Source organism: Dermacentor andersoni, chromosome 3 (assembly GCF_023375885.2).
Source record: "Dermacentor andersoni chromosome 3, qqDerAnde1_hic_scaffold, whole genome shotgun sequence".
NCBI lineage: Eukaryota > Metazoa > Arthropoda > Arachnida > Ixodida > Ixodidae > Dermacentor > Dermacentor andersoni.
This window is the reverse complement of record NC_092816.1, coordinates 216769984-216794735: the sequence shown is the minus strand read 5'-3', so window position 1 is coordinate 216794735 and position 24752 is coordinate 216769984. Positions and strand designations below refer to the sequence as shown.

At 43.0% G+C, this 24752-nt stretch overlaps 1 protein-coding gene across 6 annotated transcripts in view; it reads right to left on the bottom strand.

The window, feature by feature from the left end:
- Nucleotides 1–24752, bottom strand: part of LOC126524296 (uncharacterized) — a 105764-nt gene that overhangs the window by 66874 nt on the left and 14138 nt on the right. For all 6 annotated transcript variants that reach the window (XR_008610968.2, XM_055067229.2, XM_055067228.2 and 3 more), the window contains exon 3: nucleotides 13234–13339. Coding sequence is in view for 5 of the 6 variants with exons in the window: in XM_055067229.2 (XP_054923204.2) it covers nucleotides 13234–13339 (106 nt within the window). In the remaining variant the exon portion in view is untranslated. The remainder of the gene's footprint in view (nucleotides 1–13233; nucleotides 13340–24752) is intronic.

Sequence of the window (24752 nt, the reverse complement as noted above, 5' to 3'; positions counted from 1 at the left end):
AATTTAAGTAGAACCCTTTTCGTAAGCGTCCAGGTTTCTGCCCCGTAGGTGAGTACTGGTAAGACACAGCTGTTATACACTTTTCTCTTGAGGGATAATGGCAACCTGCTGTTCATGATCTGAGAATGCCTGCCAAACGCACCCCAGCCCATCCTTATTCTTCTCATTATTTCAGTCTCATGATCCGGATCCGTGGTCACTACCTGCCCTAAGTAGATGTATTCCCTTACCACTTCTGCCTCACTACCTATCGTAAACTGCTGTTCTCTTCCAAGACTGTTAAACATTACTTTAGTTTTCAGCAGATTAATTTTTAGACCCGCCCTTCGGCTTTGCCTCTCCAGGTCAGTGAGCATGCATTGCAATTGGTCCCCTGAGTTACTAAGCAAGGCAATATCATCAGCGAATCGCAAGTTACTAAGGTATTCTCCATTAACTCTTATCCCCAATTCTTCTCAATCCAGGTCTCCGAATGCCTCCTGTAAACACTGTGTGAATAGCATTGGAGAGATCGTATCTCCCTGCCTGACTCCTTTCTTTATTGGGATTTCCTTGCTTTCTTTATGGAGGACTACGGTGGCTGTAAAGCCGCTATAGATATCTTTCAGTATTTTTACATACGGCTCGTCTACACCCTAATTCCGTAATGTCTCCACATGACTGCTGAGGTTTCGACTGAATCAAATGCTTTCTTGTAATCAATGAAAGCTATATGTAATGGTTGGTTATATTCTGCACATTTCTCTATCATCTGATTGATAGTGTGAATATGGTCTATTGTTGAGCAGCCTTTACGGAATCCTGCCTGGTCCTTTGGTTGACAGAAGTCTAAGGTGTTCCCGATTCTATTTGCGATTACCTTAGTAAATAGTTTGTAGGCAACTGACAGTAAGCTGATCGGTCTATAATTTTTCAAGTCTTTGGCGTCCCCTTTCTTATGGATTAGGATTATGTTAGCGTTCTTCCAAGATTGCGGTAAGCTCGAGGTCATGAGGCATTGCGTATACAAGGTGGCCAGTTTTTCTAATCACAAGAAACTGCTGTTTAAATTAGAGAACTACAGTATTTGTGGCACTCCTAACAAATTAATACAAAGCTATCTGACAAATAGGCAACAGTATGTCTGCATCAATGGATGAAGTTCTGATAAAAGACCAATTAATACAGATGTACCACAGGGGTCAATATTAGGTCCTTTCTTGTTCATTGCACTCATAAATGATCTTCCATCGTACATACTAGAAGAATGTGTCCTATACGCAGATGACACAAATATGTTCATAGCCATTGAGAATGAGAAAGATTTATATAAGAAAGCTAATCACACTCTCAACCTCTCTTAGTGGTTACACAGAAATGAATTGATTCCACATCTTACTAAAAGCAATTTTGTAATTTTTTCTGCTAAAAACATGCTGCTTGGTGAGGATGGCGAGTTGCTCTTTAATGGAGTTCCCTTCCAAAAAAGTTAGTAAAGCAAAATTCTTAGGATTAGTGATAGAAGAACATAGGATGTGTCATAATCATGTACATGAAGTAACTAGGAAGATTTACAAAAATATACCAATATTTTATAAGCTATGGTATCTATTTACACTACAAACCCTTCTAGTTTATTAACGTAAGTTTTGTCGAATTGCATGTGTCATTGTAATTCAGGTTGTGGAATTATGTATCCAACATTACAGCCAATTCAGGTAGCTCAAAATAGTTCGACGAATAATCAGTTTTGCCCAACGTACTGAGTTTATATCATTTGCTTATCTTCCATTAAATATTTTAACACTGCATAATCACATTCATTTCTGCATTGCAGCTCTTGCGCACAAATTTCTGAAAAAATATTATGCCAAGTCCGTCAGTTCAATTTCATCAACACGTAACACACTATCTAACACAATCCTTATTATTAAAGTTGTTGACAGTTTCACGTACACACACAAATTATGGAACATTTTCCTTTACAGATACTGCAGCCAGTCTTTGAAATACCCTTCCTAAAGGCATAACTTCATCACCATTCATTCAGTATTTTTCAAGCTCACTGCACCAGCCCTTCCTGTACAATTCTTAAAGTCACAGCAAGTTAGTTTGCTTTTGTGTATTGTATAAAGATTTGCCTTTTTTTTAATGTATACACCCATCTATATGATCTTGTAACATGGATATGGATAACACTATCATAGGGACCTATTCCACAACTCACTTTGAGTTCTTGTGTCCCAACTGTAAAATATGATGCAATGTATTCTATTTTGTTATGCATAAAAAATTCATTGATTATTTGATTGATAGTTTGCCTAATCATTCATCACTAAGTTGTGACTGCATTAACAGTAAATTCATCAAAAGCCCAGGCACTAACAAAAATTTCCCGCCAGTACCTTAACTCATGTGCACTTCCAAAAGAATGGAAAATTGGGAAGGTGGTTCCAATCCTAAATCTGGTCCCAGAAACTCACCTCTTAATTATCGAGGCTTACAAGTAGTTGCTATTAATTATTAGAGAATGTAGTTTTCACGAATCTGGCTGACTTTCTAGAACCTAACTCATATTTTACTAACACACAGCATCGTTTTCGAAAATGATATTCCTGCGAAACACAACTAGTATCTTTCCCTCATCAAATGCATCACATCCTGGATGATCTCAGCATCCACTGCATCATCCTTTGCTGACTGTGTCTATTTGGACTTTTGTAAAGCATTTGATAAAGTATGCCATAAACTACTACTTTTTAAACTAAGCTTACTAAATATCGACACTAACCTTCTAAAATGGATAGGGCATTTCCTTACTAACCGTTTCCAATTTGTTACTGCTAATGGTCTAAACTCTCCACTCCCTGGAGTTCAATTGGGTGTACCACAAGGGTCTGTGCTGGAACCAATATTATTTCTTATCTATATTATTGATCTGACTGCTAAAATATCTTCTAACATACGAGGGGTGTTCAAAAAGGAACCGAACTTTTGCTATAACACCTTTACTGCTTATGGTACAACATTTTAAGTGCTGTCCCCTTCAAAGTAGTCCTCACTACTGGAAATGCACTCTTCCCATATTTTCTTTTATTTTTGGAAAAACTCCTGGAACACACTTCCTGGGGATGATGCGCAGGTTTCTTCTCACATTGTCCTGGATCTCCTCTACGGTTGGGAAATGACATCTTTCGAGGTGGTTTTCAGCTTGGGAAACAGAAAAATGTCTGCTGGGGCTAGGTCCGGAGAATATAGTAGGTGGGACACAACAGGAGTGTGGTGTTTCGCTAAGTAGATGCGGATAAGGAGCGACACGTGAGCTGGGGCATTGTCATGATGCAACATCCAAGCCTGATTTTCCCACAAAAATCAGGCCTCTTACTGCACACAGAATCTTTCAAACGTGCTAGGATTCCCTGGTAAAATTCTTTGTTTACCATCTGACCATGTGGCACAAATTCCTGATGGACAATGCCTTTGCAGTAAAAAAAAACACAACCAACATCACCTTCATTTTTGACCAACTCATGCGTGCTTTTTTTGGAGGAGACGAACCTTTGGCCACCCACTACGATGACTGCACTTTTGTTTCAACGTCATAGCCATAAACCCATGTCTCATAGCCTGTTATGATGTTCTTAAGAAAGTTTTCATAGTCATTGGCAGCGGCGAGCAGTTTCTCGCTGATTTCAACAGGGGTCTGCTTCTGTTCGTCAGTCAACAAACACGGCACGAATTTTGCACTGACACAACGCATCCCAAGTTTGCCACTCAAAATTTCATGACATGATCCTACTCTGATACCTGCTTCATCAGTGACTTCCCAAACAGTCAAACAACAATTTCCACGAATCACAGTTTGAACTCTCTCGACGTGGTCATCATCTGTGGATGTGGAAGGTCGTCCAAGCTTGGAATCGTTGCCGACTGACATTCTTCCATGTTCAACATGCTTGAACCAATCATAGCACTGCGTGAGACTCATACAGTCCTCCCCGTATGCTTGGCTAGGCAACTGAAATGTCTTTGTGTAAGTATTCCCGAAGTTTGCGGCAGAACTTCGCACACACGTGCTGTTCTTCCAATTCCTTCATTATCACTTTGGCACCAATCCGAAGAACAGCTTGTTCATGTGCTCACTTCAACGGCTATAGCTCGCCAACTAATGGTCAGAGTGAAACTCCGCAAATGGCAGTTTGTTGTCTAAACCTGCCGCTACATGCGCTCCGTAGCCGCAGCATGCCCCCTCTGCCGGTTGGCACACTATTTTAAAAGTTCCATTTCTTTTTGAACACACCTCGTACATCTGTTAGCAGATGATTGTGTTATCTTCTTGGAAATTAAAAACACTGATGATACTATAACACTCCAAGCTCATCTGGATAATATAGATGACTGGTGCAAGAAGTGGCTAATGGAATTAAATATTACCAAATGCAAATTAATGTGAGTATCCAGATCCAATTCTACTCCTAGCACCTACCATTTGAACAATGTTTCCTTAGATGTCACGTGGTAGTGACGGTTAAGAAGGCAGCAAAACTGTGATTAACGAAACGAGCGTTTTATTGGGCGAACTTGTGCCCTCAAAAACAGGCTACACTCAAAGAACAACGGTAGCGGCGAACACACTCGGCGATCGTCGAAAATCTGATCAGCGGGTCAAGCGCGTCGGCTTTTATACAGCAGTTGTGGAACATTCCAGACTAATCGCTGGGACCCGAATGCCTTTCACAAAGTTCTACACTATTCGCGTCGCGCATACATGCAATCAGATTACACAAGTTGCGGGGAAAGACAGCGGATGGAACCATCGATAACATTCCAGAAATTTCTTTTGCAGGCGCGTCCTGCGCTTTGCGATAACATTTGTTAGGTGGTGAGAAGTAGTCGCCCTATAAAGATAAAGAAGTACACATGTCATTACCCCCCTCTTAAGAAGCATCATCCCGATGCTACACAAAAGGACACTTATTAAACAAAAGTGACAAAACAAAGAAAAGAAACAAAGTCCAAATGTCAGTTACGCAAAGTCCCAAAGTTCATTAACGCTGGTAGTACGGCTTGAGTCGCACAACGTGGACTATTTCAGGTCGTGAGAAGCGCCGCTGTGATAGCGAAATGCCGTCTGGCACGACCTCATAGTCCAGCGCGCCAATACGTCGGATGACCTTGTAGGGTCCGAAATAGCATTGCAATAGTTTCTCACTCAGTCCTCGGCATATCGGGGTCCATACCCAAGCACGGTCGCCGGGCTGGTACTCGAAGAAGCGTCGTCGGAGGTTGTAGTGTCGGCTGTCGGTACGCTGTTGGTTCTTGATCCGTAGGCGGGCAAGCTGTCGAGCTTCTTCGGCGTGCTGGAGATAGGTAGCGACGTCAAGATTCTCTTCGTCAGTGACGTGCAGCAGCATGGCGTCGAGCGTCGTCGTCGGGTTCCTGCTGGAAACCAACTTGAACGGCGGGATCTGTGTTCTTTCTTGCACCGCCGTGTTGTATGCGAAGGTTACATAGGGCAGGACGGCATCCCAGGTCTTGTGTTCGACGTCTACGTACACTGCTAGCATGTCGGCGAAGCGCTCCGTAAGACCATTCGTCTGTGGGTGGTAGGCCGTTGTCCTCCTGTGCCTATTATTTGCCTGACCTGCTGCACCAGAAGTTAGGAAATGATTATTGAATTTGTCCACTAGGTCGGCTTCAGTGAACTCAACGCCGTCAATGGTTAATGTCGTAGGAAGGCTAGCCTTTGTTTTCCCTATGAGCCCTCAAAACCTAATGAATTGATGGCCTCTAGTACTGTCGCTAGCCGCCTAAGGTGATCGTCGAAATTTCCGGCGAAGACGACGACATTCTCCAAGTAAACAAGATAGGTCTGCCACTTCAATCCTGCTAACACCATGTCCATGACGTGCTGGAGCGTTGCAGGCGACGAGCACAGTCCGAATGGCATGACCTTGAACTCGTAGAGGCCGTCTGGCGTGATGAAGGCGGTCTTTTCGCTATCTCTCTCGTCGACTTCTATTTGCCAGTAGCCAGACTTGAGATCCATCGACGAGAAGTATTTTGCGATGCAGAGCCGATCTAATGCGTCGTCTATCCGTGGTAGAGGGGGTATACATCCTTCTTTGTGATCTTGTTCAGTTGACGATAATCGACGCAGAATCGTAAGGTTCCGTCCTTTTTCTTCAAGACAACAGGGGATGCCCACAGGCTTTTCGACGGCTGGATGATGTCGTCGCGCAGCATTTCGTCGACTTGTTCTCTTATAGCTTCACGTTCTCGCAGCGAAACTCGGTAAGGGTTCTGGCGGAGTGGTCGAGCGCACTCCTCGGTGATTATGCGATGCTTTGCGACTGGTGTCTGCTGAATCCTTGATGACGTCGAAAAGCAGCCTTTGTATCGTGGGAGCAGACTTCTGAGCTGTTCTTGCTTAATCATGGGGAGACTTGGATTAATGTCGTAGTCTGGTTTGGGAACCATGGTCATCGGGGTAGATGCGGCGGAATCAGAGAGGGCAAACGCATTACTGGTTCCCAGAATTTCCTTGATGTACGCAATCGTCGTGCCCTTGTTGATGTGCTTGAACTCCTGGCTGAAGTTTGTCAGCAACACTTCAGTTTTCCCTCCGTGCAGTCGAGTGATCCCTCTTGCGACACAAATTTCACGGTCGAGCAGTAGTCGTTGGTCACCCTCGATGGCGCCTTCTACGTCGGCAGGTGTTTCGATGCCGACAGAAATGACAATGCTGGAGCGAGGCGAGATGCTGACTTGACTTTCGAGCACGCTTAAGGCATGGTGACTACAAGAGCTCTCTGGCGGTATCGCTCAATCTCCCGACAGCGTTATCGACTTCGACTTCAGGTCGATGATTGCGCCGTGTTGGTTCAAGAAGTCCATGCCAAGAATGACGTCTCATGAACACTGTTGAGATAACGAAGGTGGCAGGGTAAGTCCGGTCATGAACGGTAATTCTTGCCGTGCAAATTCCAGTTGGCATGATGAGGTGTCCTCCAGCGGTCTGAATTTGAGGGCTTTCCCTCAAATTCAGAATTTGAGTTTTCTTCAACTGGGCGGCGATGTTGCAAACATGGTTAGGTGTCTATGCTGTAGCTGTGATGGAAAGCGTGCAAGGGTGAGTCGCGAAGAAGGGTGGCTTGATGCGCGGCGCCTTCTCGCATGCGCAATATATGTATTCCCAAGTCGGAGCAGGTGTGGATCGGCACAGGCCTGGCGCGCAATACCTGCCATAAAGGAATGTACCAGGATTTCCTTTGCGGCGCAGTGTGGCTCAATTGGCGCAGCACTTTCATCCCTGGGAGAATCATTTTACTACCAGAACTCACTGCAGTTGTCTGTTTGCTTTACACTACTACTCTGTAACCGCTCCCCTCTTTAGAGCCACATGGCCGACGGTACTGTAAATAAATAAATAAATATGTACTTAACTGTAATGTCACGAGGGTTATATATAAGAGGGAGGGGATGCACGTGACCTGTCAGAACAACATGACAGTATTTTTGAATCCGAGTTGGGGAAAAACAGTGGTTGGCGACACCTTCCAGCACAGCTATAGAAACTCTATGTCGTCCACTGAAGTTTACACTATGCACAAGAGCTTCTCGGAAGCATTATACTTCCTCCAAAAATTACTGAAATTTGTCCACTGTAGCACACAGCATGCAACAAAGGGGTTAAGTCAATGTGGAGTGTTCAAATATAATTCCAGAAACCTCATAGTGCTTGTTTTGTACCAAGAAAAAGACTTAGTTCAAGGGAAAATTGCATCTGAAGGATCCACATGCCTTTATAGCAATTCAAATTGTCTGTCCGGGCGGGGAGTGACGCGATTGCTGCCATTGGTGACTAAAACGGTGCCCTACAGACAGCGCTAAGTTTTTCTGTGAAAACACAAACGCCCGGCCATGGAGAAACCAAGCCAACACAGTGCATTAGATTTGCCACTGCAGCTGCTCTTGGCCAAGTGGCATGGATCGTTAGGGCATCTCGTGACATCACATGGACGTGGTATTCTCTTTTACTAGCAGTTTATGTGAGTTTCGCAAGCCAGCAATACCAGTGCACCCCTATGCGGCAATGAAACTACGGAAACTTGAAAGCGCAGGCAGCACAGAGTTGAGCGAAAATGAAACCTTTTGACCGCCTGCACTGTCAAAGGTAACATCAATGAGTTCTTATTTCTAAAAATTTATTAGAAGTGGTCAAGTAGCATATTCTTCCATTTTATAGTGTGATGCAATTATCTTTTTTAATACAAATGGTTATGCACTAGTGATAGTATTATAATGACGAGTGCCTACATCACTGGGCTAGGACATGAATGTTGCAGGGAGCCTTAAATCATGCCCTACATTCACCTCAATTTCTTGATTACTAAAGCTCTGTTCACAAAAATTCACAGGGTCTCTAGTTATCCCTAAGGTGACAAAGGTGAAAGCCTAAGTGCCGATGCATTAATGACTGACACATGACGTACACATCCCACTTAATCTGCTTAGTCTATTTCGTTTAGTCATCCCTCTTAGAGGAAGCTTTAGCTCAGGTGCTCTTATCTAAACAGTACATGGGAAAGGAGAAATCGTTTTTCTCGGGGACCACTGCGCCATGAGGCCTGTCGCACTTAAAAGAAAAGTTAAAATCTAGTGACTGCTGGTTGCAAATTTTTTATTTATTGTGTCAATTCATTAATAAAATTGGCAAAAATAGAAAAATCTCAGAAAACAAAACTATCATGTTTACAACTCTGTAACTCAGCAATAAAAGGCGATATCACAGTTCCGTAAATTGCATATAATAGTACATCTAGAGCAAACAAAATTGCTATATGTATTACAAATGGCTCTCAGAAAAAAAAAAAAAAAGACGAGTAATATGTGAATAGAGCTCTCGCAAAACCCACTAAACAATGTCACAAATTCACGTAAGATATAAACTGACATATGAAATTTGTCCGCTTTGGTTGATCTAATGGATGCAGGTTACAGAACTGTAATATCTGTTCTTGGTTCAGAGCTATAAATTTGTAAACTTTGTGCTTCTATATTTTTTTAAACTTATGAATTTTTGAAGATTCATTAGTCACTAGAATTTAACTTTCTCTCTCAAGTCCAACAAATTTCATTAGAATCGGTGCAGGCATTATCTCAAAAAGTGTTAGTTCGTAGCATTTTTATGCCTTTCGTATGTCAACGCGTTTTTGCCCAAGGTCGACTGACTGATGAAACATACAAGGCTTTCGCCTTAATAATATTGACCCCTTATACCCGTGCCACACAGGTGAGGTTAATTCGATTAAAATGCAAGGTCTTACATTTCTTAATGCTATTATATTTCGGTTGCTGCTATATGTGCATACTTAATGACATTAAACATAGCAATGGCAATAGCTGCAGTGAATCTGTTAAGGTTGCTTGCCAAACGTAAAACCATTGAAAAAATTATCTAGGTAGCAAGTGTTTAAGAAATGGCGTGAAAAAACATTAATAGGCATATTTTATATAGTTTACTTTAGAAAGGTCATTTTCCCACCCAGCCACAAGCTGCCTGAAGCCAAAGCGTTCGATGCATTCGATAGCCACGTATGTGGCGATGGTTGTGAGAATGCACTACACTGTGAGAAATGAGCACTTTTTAAAAGGAAGTGAAGAATATATTAATTGTTTTTTGCTACAAATTCATTTAGTATTGTCCGAATGTGCAGACAATGGGAACGCGAGTATGCATTTCATGGCCAAGTGAATTGCAGTATGTGCAGTGAGTATGCAGTATGACATTAAAATTTACGGCATTAGGAAGGTAATGTTATTTTCTGTGCCCGTGTGGAATGGGTATTCTCGCGCATTATTCTATTGCTTTAGGTTTACTTAATATTTGCCTTTAGTGTAACTTTAAGAAGTGGATCTGGCCAAGTTATGCAATATTTTTACAGACCTGCCAATTTTGGAATTTGAAAAACGCTACGCTGAAAGCAAAAAAGTAAAAATTTTTTTTGAGAAATACTAAAAATTATTTGATTATTGAATACGTTGACTGTCTGTTAAAGGTTTGCAGACTTCACTCTCAAGGGGTGCTGTGAACTGGCACTCTGTTCCTAGTTTCAGTGGAACAATTAATCATGCCAGGAATGAGCTGAAATGCTTATGAAGTTTATTAACAAATATTAATGTATAACAGCTGTCAATAATTTGGTTGTTGTATACGTTGGTTCTATCAGTTGACGTCGCTGCTGCACAGGTTGCTCCATATGCAGTAGAGTCTTGTTCATGCATATAAAAATAAACTTGAGAAAAAAACATAGTAACCGGCAAAACTTGCAATCTGAAATAACTAAAAAATTTGACAGACTGAACTATTGTTGACGTTACGTAATGCAAAGCGTTGCGCGGATCCTTGCTGCACGAGAAACCGAGGCGCCTCGAACTAGTGGTGCTTCAGTGGCCGGAGATGCGTTTTGTTGTTTTCCTATTGTGTGCTATTTTAAGAGGGCAACAGGAAACTGAAACAATATTGAGCTGATGGGCGACACCAGATGCCGCAGAAGCGAAACGCAATGCCCACGTCGTGCCGCCTGCAACTGGGAACGGCCATGCCTTTGGATTATTGCCTACTAAAAGCATGCAGTACGCTACCAATGGCACTACGCACCACTGCGCTGTAAAGCAAATAGATGAAGATGCTTATCGCAATAGGGTTGGCAGTGATAGCTGTGAATGCGGCATGTGATGACCCAGGCGAAGGTTTGCTGGTACCGGAATAAGCTTCAGTTATAGCCTGTTAGAAGTGTGCTTCCAATGGCACCATGCATCGTGAAACAGATGGGCAAAGATGCTTATGGCAATAGGATTAGCGGTGATAGCTGGGAATGCCATGTGCGAAATTCGCTTGTACTGAAATGGGAAAGTGAGAGCGCACCAGCATTATTACGGGAGATAGGCGGGTGAGTGTTGCGGTGAAGCTGCCATGGCAGGCAGCCGTGTACTGTTCTCGATCACGTGCGCCTCGCACGTTTTCTTGTTTATGTAGGATCTAGTGGCAGGAAAACGTCTCATACAATAGCAGTTTGGCGACGTACTGAACATTTGTGCCGAAAAACCGTACTGTCTGGGAATGTATGAACCGGTAAAAAATGAGCGTAATTTTATTGGGTCATCTTTTTGTGTTCTCGCTAGCAAAAGTTGAACGTTGGCTTCGTGAAAATGTACGTAACAGGAACATATTAACAACGTTCTACTACTCGATGGGCCCGAAAAATTGGGCCAGAAGAAATCACTCAGCAACTGATTTTCCCCTAAAACTGTATGCAAATAAAAAAATGTGAAAATATCCTTTGCCAATACAGCAACCGTAAAAGAGCACTTGAAATGGGCATTTTAGAATAAAAATGTCAACTTTGGCAGGTATGTCTTTATGTAGGCGGAGGATGAAAGCTAGCAACATAAACGCAATTTTTTTAAAATAATGGCGGACAAGAGCCCCTGTTACTGTAATCTTACAGACAGGAGGCAGTGCACATCCTGTAGCTCATGACTCTGTCAATATGTGGAGTAGATAAAGCGGTAGTCATTGGAGCAACACAATGGCTGCCAAGGGCAGCAGTGGGTCAAGTGATAAGGGAACCTGCAGTAGTAAAATGGATTCTGACACTGCAAGAAAGGGTAAAGAAAGGAAGATTGCTAATGTGAGGCCTTTGACCTGCACTGAGCATATAAAACAGCCTGATGACAATCACGATCAAGTGATAAGGAATACGAGCTATGCTACGAGAGTAAGAACACTAAAAGGAAATAGAAGTACAGTAAACATTAGCTATAACAAAGTTACTTTTCAAGCTGCCACTTCTTTCTAGCTTTTCATGGCCTTGACAGCAATCTATGCATTCAGAGACACTAAAGCAAGAGAACAATTTGAGCTGTCTTTTTAAATTACCCTTCAACCATACCAAATAGTCACCCTTCTCATGAGAAGACATTTGGTAAGCAGAAAAGAGACAAAAATGAAAGACGGGTGGCAACACCACTTTGAAATTCCCATGCTACTATTTTTAGTAGCGCTGTCATGCGTGTGCTTCACCTCTGTAGTTTTTTCCTTTCGTTGCTGCAAAAATTTATCCGTGTGTATAAGTGGCCATCAAGATTTTGCAACATACCAGTTTTAAATTCCTGAAGCAGAATGCTATGCTTAAGTGACTAGAAGCCAGATTCTGAAGTCACATGCAGCTGTCCAACAAAATTTGGCAGTGCATCCATCACTTGGAGATGATTGCCGATGTCAATGTGATTAGCAATCTATCTCATGATGGTATGCAGTGTAAATGGCGCAATGGTTATGTGCCAATATCAGTGACACACACACCCGTGCCCCGAAGCGAGCTCTTTGCCAATGGGCAACACGTCCTAGTTACAAGTAACTTAAGCTGGCGTAAAGGTGGTTCATTAAAGAGCAGCACAGGGTGGCATATACCTAGAGACACAAGGGGGGTAAGCACATGGCTGTAAGCATGGCTGAGCACATATGCAGCCACGCACCCTGCTTTAGAGGTAATCTGCTGCCCAATGTGCAAAGAGTGGGCATGCCGAGAAAGCGTGGCATCATGCAAGCTGTCTTCCCGTGCGTTGGAGGTGGCATAATGTCGAGTTTCGTTGCCCCGATGGAGCGAGAGGCAGACGAAGCGTTCTCTCCCCACTGCTGGCACTTTTCATGGTAACGTCGTCTCAGTGCGGGCCACGCTATCAGCCGCGGGGGCGGAGTGCACGCGAAAGTGGGGCTCATTTCGCTTAATTCATACCCCCGATGAGGAGATATTGTCGACATGGCATGAAACCGTATCATTTTTCCCTGACTGCCACATTCATTAAAATGAATTGCTTTCTCATTCAAATTTGCTTTCTTCGATTGCCCGATAATTCACAAAATTCTGCGGCCCCTTTCCAGTTAAGAAAAATTGATCGGCAACCATACTTATTAGCATAAAAGGTCAAATTTCAATAAAACAAAATTTTGTGATAATGAAGGACATTGTCAATTTTACCGACTTCGTTATATAGAGGTTTACCTGTAGTATGAGAAATTAATTTTGGACATCCTAACTTCAGATACAAGTGCTCATGAAATGCAATGTTTGTCCTCAAACAAACAAAAAATAATGATCTGGGCAAAAGTGGGCTGAAAATATGTACTAAATCTTGGAAGATATACGCCGTGCAGTTCAGCAGTGAACACTCGACAGAGGGTCATACCCGCTGTGCAGTGGTGCTGCAGGCATGGTTGCTGGCATTGATGGGGGGCCATGGGTGACAGGCAGTGTAGACGGAGCACCCCAGGGCTGCTCCGGCTGCTGAAAACCTGCAGGGGCATAACAATAGCTACAGATCAATGCTTGCTACCGGTACAGTTGCATATCACTAAACAGCTGAACATCATGCATCCAGCATGACAATACCCTTGTTACGCCCAATATTCATTATAAGAATATATTCATTACGCGCTGGTATTGGGGAGGAACATCTTCAGGGTGTTTACCAAGTTGAAATTTCCAAATTCCCCGAGTTTTCCAGGTTTTCCCTGAGTGACGAAAAATTATGTTTTATGTCAAGAAGGGCTGAAACCATATCGCCTGATGCTGTCACTCTCTAGTGAGCATATGAAAAAAAAATTTCAATTCTGAAATACGAATAAAAAGGAGATGCATACAGAACCAAATATTTCCGAATATGAACTATTTCTATAAAGTGATAGCAAGCTCAGTGGTATGAGGCCCGAACTTTGTCACAATTTAGATTCTCTCTGAACAGCTCATAAGTCAACCTAAACTGTGCTGGCATATATGGTAGGGCAGTTGAGGTGTACTCTCAGCCCGGGCACGACGCCTCATTGTTGTGTTTCACTGCTTTAAAGAGTTTATTTTGGTTTGGATGAGGGTCATCTGCATCTCGGCAACGGCCAACACTTTGTTTTTTAAGCTCAAGCTCCTTGAAAACGATGGCAGCACACTTCCTTTCCCGTTCATTCCTCAATGCGTAGGTCCTTTCGGTTCTTGTCCTCCTTCCTCCACTCGTTCGCCCCACGGACCATTTGAAGCATCTTCTTGGTCAGTTGCACAGTCCAAGTCCGATTTTTCAAACTCCCTAGGGGCCGCGAAAACCACAGGCACATTCAAAAACGCTCTGAAGGCATGTCGGTACACGTATTAGGCATATCGGTGCTTGCACTGTGACAGGAAATACAATGTGCACGCATGTATAATTAAAGAATACATACTTCATCCCGTGGCAATAGCCCCTTCCCATGTTTGGTATGCTTCACTGCAATACTTTTGTATCATCATCATCAGCCCACTGCAGGGCAAAGGCCTCTCCCATACTTCTTCAACTACCCCGGTCATGTACTAATTGTGGCCATGTCGTCCCTGCAAACTTCTTAATCTCATCCACCCACCTAACTTTCTGCCGCCCCCTGCTACACTTCCCGTCCCTTGGAATCCAGTCCGTAACCCTTAATGACCATCGGTTATCTTCCCTCCTCATTACATGTCTTGCCCATGCCCATTTCTTTTTCTTGATTTCAACTAAGATATCATTAACTCCAGTTTGTTCCCTCACCCAATCTGCTTTTTTCTTATCCCTTAATGTTACACCTATCATTCTTCTTTCCATAGCTCGTTGCGTCGTCCTCAACTTAAGTAGAACCCTTTTCGTAAGCCTACAGGTTTCTGCCCCATATGTGGGTACTGGTAAGAGACAGCTGTTATACACTTTTATCTTGAGGGATAATGGAAACCTGCTGTTCATGATCTCAGAATGCCTGCCAAGCGCACCCCAGCCCATTCTTATTCTTCTGATTATTTCAGTCTCATGATCCGGATCTGCGGTCGCTACCTGCCCTAAGTAGATGTATTCCCTTACCACTTCCAGTGCATTGCTACCTATCGTAAACTGATGTTCTCTACCGAGACTGTTAAACATTACTTTAGTTTTCTGCAGATTAACTGCATACTTTTGCATATGCTTCACCAAGTAACATTTCTGTACAGAGGCAAAGCTGACTTTCGGGAACCGGCATTATGCAACGCACCATGCTTTCCAAGCTCCTAAGCCGATCGAGAGGACCACAAAGGCGCAGTCCGTGCCATTGCTGACAGCAGCGAATTCTTTCAATAAAAAAACGTGGCACTCAATGGCAAGATGCTTCATAGCGAACATCGAAGCAGCTAGGCCTAGCGTTGCCGCAGTGGTGGCTACGGCTGCCAGCGGATCTGCGTGCTAGAGCGCCATTGGAGGCGGCAAGGTAATCAAAATGGCAGCAGTGGTGGCTTTGATTAATGCCATTTCAGACCTGCAGTTACAGCAGAACGTCCAGAAAATCGGACGGCGAAGAGTTCTTGCATCCGAAATTTCAGATCTTGATACATTGACTCTATGGGGTACATGGTGGTGCTGCGAAGCCGTCCAAATTATCGGGAATCTGGAAAGTCAGTCGTTGACTGTACATTGGCAACTCCTGCAGACGAAGACAGGGCGTCAAAAAGTCGATTCATTATGATTCCGGTCTGTTACTCAACTTTCGACCCTTTCAATAAAATTACAGCTAATTTTCCCTGATTGAGGCACAAATTCCTTGAGTTTTCCCTGACTACTCAAAATCCCTGAGGATTCCCTATTTTCCCGGTTGGTAGACACCCTGAACTTACGTTTCCTTTGTTATATACAACAATTCATTGTATCCATGTTTGCTGTACAGTTAAACCATAATATAACAGACTCGGATAAAGTGAATTATTTTATACAGTCGAACCTCGATAATTCGAACTCAAAGGGGCCCGAAAGTTTGTTCGAATTAAAACAAGGACTTGTATTTGAAGTATTCGTGAGCCATAGCATGATGTACGAACGCTGCGAGTCGTGAAATATCACAGTGCGCAAGCACACAGCGAGCGAGGACCACAAATCTGCCAACATCCGCCAATGCAAACTTTAAGGAGTGGGCTAAGCAGGCGCCGGGCTGGTGGGGCCAACGCATAGGCGGGTGCGCGTGGAGACCGTTGAATATAAGGGAGTTACGAGGGAGTCAGAGAGAGAGCTTTTCTGCCAGCTTGCTGGATGGCACTAATTACCTCTGCCACCTACTGCCAGTGAATCAGTGGAGTTGGCAAGGCAAGGACTGGGCCTCTGCTGCTGCTTCCCTCTGCGTGCTCACGTGTTTTTTTCCTTCGTCTGCTGACAGAGCGGCGCTGTGTTTACCTTCTTCATCCAGCGTTCTTAATGTGAGTCACATCTCATCAAGATGACGAAGTCGTTGCCACTGATCATAATCATGTTGGTGCGCTTCCTTTTGTTGCGGCATCACTGCATTCATGACAAGGAGAACGAGGTACTGGGCATCGCTTTCGTGTCCTTGTATTCAGGATCTGTCCTGTCATACAGATCATCATCATCATCAACCTGGTTACGCCCACTGCAGGTCAAAGGCCTCTCCCATACTTCTCCAACTACCCTGGTTATGTAGTAATTGTGGCCATGTTGTCCCTGCAAACTTCTTAATCTCATCCACCCACCTAACTTTCTGCCGCCCCCTGCTACGCTTCCCTTCCCTTGGAATCCAGTCCGTAACCCTTAATTACCATCGGTTATCTTCCCTCCTCATTACATGTCCTGCCCATGTCCATTTCTTTTTCTTGATTTCAGCTAAGATTTCAATAACTCGCGTTTGTTCCCTCACCCAATCTGCTCTTTTCTTATCCCTTAACGTTACACCCATCATTCTTCTTTCCATAGCTCGTTGCGTCGTCCTCAATTTAAGTAGAACCCTTTTCGGAAGCCTCCAGGTTTCTGCCTCGTACGTGAGTACTGGTAGGACACAGCTCAGACACATACAGAATCGGATATCAATCAAATAAATTTTATTCTCCAGTTTACATGCTGGTAGGTCATTTAGGGCTAAAGGTTACATAGGTAGCTTGATGTGACCCAAAAGACCACACAAGGTAGTAGTACAGGAAACAGTGTGTGTACATGTACAATAATTCACATACAATTCCAGCGCACCAGCACATGCTACCTGATAAGATATAAGAAATGATATGGTTAATAAAAATCGGGCCCCTCGGTTAACCACCTTTTTTCTTGTTCTTACATAACAAGGGTCTCGGCCCTGGCAACACTGATGCCTTCAGGTAGCATGTGCAGGTTTATTGACCAGTTGCCTTCACCCAGAAAGATCACATACTCGTGACGCCTGTGGCAGAAAGGATGTTCCACATCCGCCGCCAAGGTTTGTGAGTAGTGGCGCTGGCTAACACTCCCAAGGTTAGTTCTCGTAGTAACACATAAATACCCAAGAAAATGGATGGGGGAACCGCGCTGCGGTAACACAACTGGTTTGAGCATCGCATGTGTAATGCGAAGACGTGGGATCGTTCCCCACCTTCGGCAAGTTGTTTTTTCATCCACCTTCATTGCCATTAATTTATCATTTCTCTAATTCAATTAGTAAGTACAAGTTCCCCTATGTTTTCCTTGGTGTCTTTGTTGGCTTCTCATGATACGATAACGCATATGCCATTTGTGACCTGGAAGTACCAGTTGCACAGCATTAATGAAAGGAAAGGCATGCAAGATCAATGACAATTACTGTTGTGGGTCAAATATTGCAGTTTAACCTCAATATACCGAAGTTGTACTTACAGTGAAAAACTTCGTTAAATCGTGGATTTTGTTAATTCGAGTTCTTTTTAAGTTTCAACATTATCAACAACTTCACAAATTCCCAGAGCATTCCCAGTGGATGGTATCTTGTTAGTAAGCACTTATAAACAAACTGCAATGTCGCTCCACAATAGCGCGGTTATGAGTGCCAGCATGTGCGGTGCAGGTTGCGCTGAGAGCAATGCATCGACATGGCTCACAACATCGAAGATTTTTGTGCGTTGCATCACGCGGCAGGCACCGTAAATCTTGGATGCCATGGTTGACCATACTTAGTGCCCCCAGCCGGCGCCCACAAATAAAAAACAACAGTGTAAGGAGATACAGATATCTGTCCAGAAAAAAAAAAAAAAGGAAGACAAGAGAAGTCAAAGCAAGGAGACAGCTGCACAAAGTAAGGTTCATAATTTTATCAGTGTCAGGCATGCTCAGGTAACAGATCTCACTCGATGACCATGAACTCGCTGTCACAACGCGAGCGAGTGCTTTGCACTGTGTCTAGGAAACTTGAGATTACACGATTGCCAACATTAGACACGCAGGAACACAATGCACATCAAGGCACCAAACATCTAGGCTCGCACTTTGCACTTGCTGCGGAGATTACCTCCCAGAACTGGCGCGTGGCCCTCATCCTGGTGAGAAAGGCTTCCCCCCAACTCCCTGCCCGTGCTTGATCACGTTATCACATGTTAACTCCCTCCCCGTTACCGATGCGCAGAAGGAATTGTCAGCGCTTGTGTTTCTCCGAGCGCTATGAGGAGCCGTCGGCCCACGGCCTCTGCAAGTTGTTTACCAACGTGACAAACGGCACAGCGGTGTTTCCTGCCTGCTGTGTACTGGGGCACGTGCTTTGATGCTGTTTTTTTTCTGCTCAAGCTTTTCATGCAGAAGGACGCTTGAAGTAACTTTTGCCTCGGCTGACATTTTTATTAATCTTTTTCTTTGCTAGATTTACTAGCCATACGGCTGCAAGCATGTGCATTAAATAGCCGAACATTTCGTTACATCAAAACCGTGTCAGGATATTACTTTGTTAAATCGGGAAGAAAAATATACGGTTTTCTGTGCAACCAAGATGGAAAAATGAAGATAGTTTGTTACATTGTGAATTTTATTAAATCTAAGTTCATTATATCGAGGTTTAACTGTAAACCGTTTATACAACATTCAATGCTTTGCCTTTGGGCAATATTGTCAATTATTTCTTTGCAATCATGTATCTTTATCTTGGTACGGGCCTTTCTGCCCTTTCTTGGGTGTACTTTCTGCAGTAGATGCAATGGCGTTGAGGGAAGTGAAATGGACCGGGCCCAGAGAATCTCGCACATTGAAGGTGCCATCTTAAGCAACACTAAACAGTAGTTCAATGCACAGGCAAAAATTACTGCCCACTATGCCTACTTTTGTTTTCAATAAATTAATTGCTTTCCCATTTTTCCCATTGCCGATAACAAATTTGTATACAATGAACTTATCACAAATGTTTTACAGGCAAGCTTGGGGTATATCAGACTACTTAACAGTATATTAACAATTTTTATGGCATAAGCCTGTCCGTTATGATTGGGTTCGTCTATATCGAGGTGTGGATGTAAAGCCGATCAGCATAGATCCCACTAGCTGTACACACTGATGTGATCTGAACATGTGCTTCCCTTTCATTGAACACAATTATAAGCTACATGGAGTGTTTTTCCAGTATTTATGGTATGGAATGCACATAACCGAAGCGTCTTGTGTTGTGCGCGCTGATTTAGGGAATCACAGCATTTCAATGCGTGCCTCAGGCCAGAAGGCAGTGGATTACCTATTTTATGGGATGCACTGACTTCTCATTACATCAATACTCATCATGCACCCTTATAACACTTGCAGAATACTGAAAACACTCAACAAAGAATATCTCATCAGCAAAGGGGTACGAGCGGCCTTTAAAGGGACCGACAACCCATTTTTCAAGCACTCCCCTTTTCTTGGCGCAATGGAGAGCATGCTATGGAAAGCATAGTGTTATCATTTGTTCACAACTTACATATTTATCTTGATTGTGGCTTTTCTACTGGTTGCATATTTCGTGACTTCTCTAAAGCCTTTGAAAAAGTTAACCATTTGTTACTGTTACATAAACTAGGCTTACTAAATATAGACCCGGCAGTAATCAAATGGATTCAAATGTTTCTTCTTTCTCAAGGTCAATTTGTCACCACTAATGATCCTACATCTAACATGATCCCAATAGAACCAGGCACTCCTCAGGGCTGTGTCTGTGTTTTGGGTCCCCTGTTATTCTTACTATGTATATATAAATGACTAACTCGTGAACATTCCCTTACAGATATACCTGCTTGCCTGATGATTGTGTCATACATCGTAATATAATGAGTACCGCCGACGTCACTACCCTTCAGACAGACATTAATCACACTTACAACTGGTGCCGCATGTGGCACATGGAATTAATGCTAACGAATATAAGTACATGCAAATCTCACATTTCAGCATAACTTGCCCTACATATGTGTCGAATAACCTTCTCCAATCTGTCACATTGTGCCTCTACCTTGGGGTCATACAACTAACAATATACTGCATCAAAACGGCAAGTTGGCCCAGTTGGTTGGGATTCGTAGTAAGGTTCGTTACAGCGCACAAGACCAGGGCACAAGAAGGTATAAGAAGAAGCGCCGTGTCATTTTATACCTTCTTGTGTCCTTGTCTTGTAGTGCACTGTAACAAACCTTATTATGAATACAACTAACAACCTGTCATAGAAACATCATGTCAAATACATAATATCTAGAGCTAACCTCAGTGTAGGATACTTGACAAATTTTTTCCTTGCACCGTACTCATTAAAATTATTGCTTCTGTATACTATTTATGTTCATCCTCAGGTAGAGTACGCCTTATCGGTTTGGGATCCGCATCACTCCGTATTAATTGATGCAATTGAAGCAGTCCAAAATTGTTCTATTCATTTTATATTAGCAATCTACAATCATACTGCTAGTGTAACATAAACGAAAGCATCCCTTAACATCTCATTACTAGTCTTTTGATAGAAGCAAGCTCGAATTTCCATTTTTCATAAAATTTACCATCATAACGCAGCTCTCAGCCCTTTCATGATCCATGCCTCACCATTTACATCTGCATGTCGAGATCATTGTCACTAAGCGAATGTACCTTCCCATAACACTGTCACATGCTCAAGGTCATTTCTTCCAAAACCCTCTGTCAAATGAAATAACCTACTTGCACCAGTAGTAGACATTTGTGATCCTGTTCTCTTCAAAAGTGCTTTAATTAAGGTAAACTAGCGCAGTAATTCTGTTTATTTACTTTTTGCTTGCTGTTTTTGTATAAATGTCATCTAATGTATTGCATTAGTTGACTGATGTTTAAGCTTCTTGTGTTTTTTATTGCAGCCTTTTAACTCTATCTTTAACTCTCATTTTTGGTGTCGAAGAAAGTGCCTCTGAAACAGACATTGAATTGAAAAAAGCAGTCATGGAAGAGGTATATCTTAGGTTAGGTTAGGTTATGTTTGCCATCGAGGTAAAGACGATAGAAAGAATACATCGCCTAGGCCGGGTTAAAGACTGAAAAAGGAGGCCAGTTGTCATGAGATTCTATGACTATAAGGAAAAGGAGCATGTGATGAAAAACTGCTAAAAACTGAAGGGATCCTCCTACTCCATCAGCAATGACTATGCACCCGAAACGCTGGAAATTCTAAAGAAGTTATGGCAAAGTGCTGCTTCGGAAAGAGCTAATGGGGTGAAGGTTTCACTGATCCATGAAAAACTGAAAATAAAGGACAAATGGCACATTTGGCACCAAGCACGAGGACAGCGTGGGAGATAGCGCAAAGCAGGGACAAAACTGCCCGAAAATTGCACTGCTTCTCTGCAACTACTGCTCCGAAGGGCGCTTCTAATTTTAAGCAGCACGCATAGCTACGTCTTCTCTTGTTGAATGCACGGAGTATTGCAAATAAGATCACAGAACTTGGATCTATATTACTCTCTCATAATCCACACGTAGTTATTATTACAGAGACATGGTTGAATTGCTTAGTTCCCAATGACTGTGTAGTTCCTTCAGGGTATAAAATATTCAGATGGGATAGGGGCTCATGAGGTGGGGGCGTAACTGTAGTTGTGAAATCATCAGTTAGGGCCGAAAGAATAGACTGTAGTCTTTCAGAAGCAGTGCGGTGCAAAATCTCATTAAATGGCATTGCGTTCATAGTGAGAGGCATATACAGGGCTCCTGCTACCACGCCTGAGTTCCTGGACGAATTAAACGCTTTTTTGTGCACTCATTTGAATAATAATACAAGGCTAATAATGACTGGAGATTTTAATTTACCCCACATAAAGTGGAAAACTCTCTCGCCCGAACATATGGAAGTTTCAAGTGCTGAAAAACTACAGGAAATTATGATTTATCATAATTTACGGCAAACTATTGAAGAAAATACACGAGAAACTTTATATTCTAAGTCATTGTTAGACCTTGTGTTCCTATCTAGCAAAATAGCTGCTAATAGTGTGTCAGTCGAACCTGGAATATCGGACCACAAAATGATATCTGTCGATATACCAATCGATATATCCAGTCGCCGGCGATTACCTGCTTTTAAACTTTTAAACGACTATGCATGAGCAGACGATACAACAATAGTAGATAACTTATGTCTATAATTTAGTGAACCTGAACTTGCGTCATCTAGTGAATCTGTAGAAGAATTGTGGCAATGTTTCAAGGGAATCATCAAGCATTGCGTAGATAAAATTCATTCCTACCTGCATGAAAAAAAAAAGAAGCAGCATAGCACATGTATAACTCTGGAAATAATACACCTAAAATGCAGAATAAAACAATTACGCAAAAATAAACAAAACCCAGCCCAGGTGTACAATTGGCGTGCTTAACTAAAATTAGCGTTATGGGAATCTAAGCAAAAAGTACTTTAACATAATGTTTCCTGGGTTCCTGAAGTCTTCGCCACAAAAGTTTTGGGTGCACTTATTAAGGGATAAAAAAGAAGAGATACACCAGATAAAAAGCGGATCTCAAATGACCACAGAAAAGACGCAAATAGCAGACTGCTTCAACGTATCCTTCCAGTCAGTATTTACGAAGACGAGAGCAGAACAAGGAAACAATGGGCGCAGTGAACTGGGCGCCTGCGCAATGCGCTCACTAGAAATCACTCAAGCAAGCATATTTCAGCAATTGCTTACGCTTGGTGCCAAGAAAGCAAGCGGGCCAGACAGGATCCCAAGTGAATTTTTACCACGATATGCTGCATGGGTGTCATGTTACCTAACCATAATCTTTAGAAAATCCTAGGAAACCAGTTCATTACCTCAAGATTGACGCAGCGGTGTTGTGATTCCGGTTTTTAAATCCGGCAGTCCAAATCAAGTTAGCAATTATCGTCCGATATCACTTACTTCTGTGACTTGTAAGCTTATAGAGCATGCAGTAGCAAAGCATATCATTCTTTTCCTTGAAGCCAATAACTTTTCGTCACAACATGGATTCTGAAGCGGATTGTCCACTCAGGGTGTCTACCAAGTTGACATTTCCAAATTCCCTGAGTTTTCCAGGTTTTGCCCGAGTGCCTTTGCAAATTTCCCTGAGTCATGCAAAACTATGTTTTAGGTGAAGACGGGCTGAAACCATATCGCCTGATGCTGTCGCTCTCTAGTAAGCACATGAAAAAATAAAAAAGCAATTTAATCCGATTTGAATACAAAGGAATAGTGTTTATGTTATTTAAAAAGACAATAGAAGGCAGTGGTTAGTAAAATGCACAGCAAATAAAGTGTCTTCAAAAAAAAAATTGCAAATGGAGTCGGACATTCTCAAATACGAATAAAAAGGAGATGCATATAGAAGAAAATATCTTCGAATATGAGCTATTTCTATCAACTGATAGCAAGCTCAGTGGTATGAGGCCCGAACTCTGTCACAATTGAGGTTCTCTCTCAACAGCTCTTGCGTCAACCTCAACTGTCCTGACATACTCTCAACCTGCGCACGACGCCCGAGTTGTGTTTCACTGCTTTAAAGAGCTAATTTTGGTTTGGATGAGGGACACCTGCATCTCGGCATCAGCAAAAACTTTGTTTTTTGAGCTCAAGCACCTTCAAAATGGCGGCAGCAAGCTTCCTTACCCATTTATTCCTCAATGCGTAGGTCATTTCTGTTCTTGTCCTCCTTCCACCACTCGTTCGCCCCAAGGACCATTTAAAGCATCTTGGTCAGTTGCACAGTCCACGAACGATTTTTCAAACTTCCTAGGGGCCACGAAAACGTCCGAAAAATCCGCCAGTTAGGAAAAAAATGGCTGTCATTTACTGCCCTTAGGGGCTCAAACTGCCACAGGCACGTTCGAAAACGCTCTGAAGGCCTGTCGGTACACATATTAGGCATATCGCTGCTCGTACTGTGACAGGAAATACCGGGTGCATGCGTGTATAATTAAGGAATACATACTGTGTTCCCTGGCAATAGCCCCTTCCCACACTTGTTATGCTTCACTGAAATACTTTTGCATGTGCTTCACCCAGCAACATTTCTGTATAGAGGCGAAGCTGACTTTCAGGAACCGGCATTATGCAACGCACCGTGTTTTCAAAGTTTATAAGCCAATTGCGAGGACCACAATGGCGGAGTCCATGCCATTGCTGACAACAGCTAATTCTTTTAATAAAAAACTCGGCACCCAACGGCAAGAAGCTTCATAGCAAACGTCGAAGCAGCTAGGCCTAGCGTTGCCGCAGTGGTGGCAACGGCTGCCAGCGAAACTGCGTGCGAGAGTGCCGGTTCGAGGTGGCGAAGTAATCACAACGGCAGCGGTGGTGCTTTGATTATTGCCGTTTCGATCCTGCGGTCATGGCAAAACGTCCGGAAAATCGGACGGCGAAGAGTTCTTGCGTTCGAAATTTCACACGTTCTGATACGTTGACTCTATGGGGTACGTGGCGGTGCCGCGAAGCCGTCCAAATTATCGGGAATCCGGGAAGTCTGTCGTT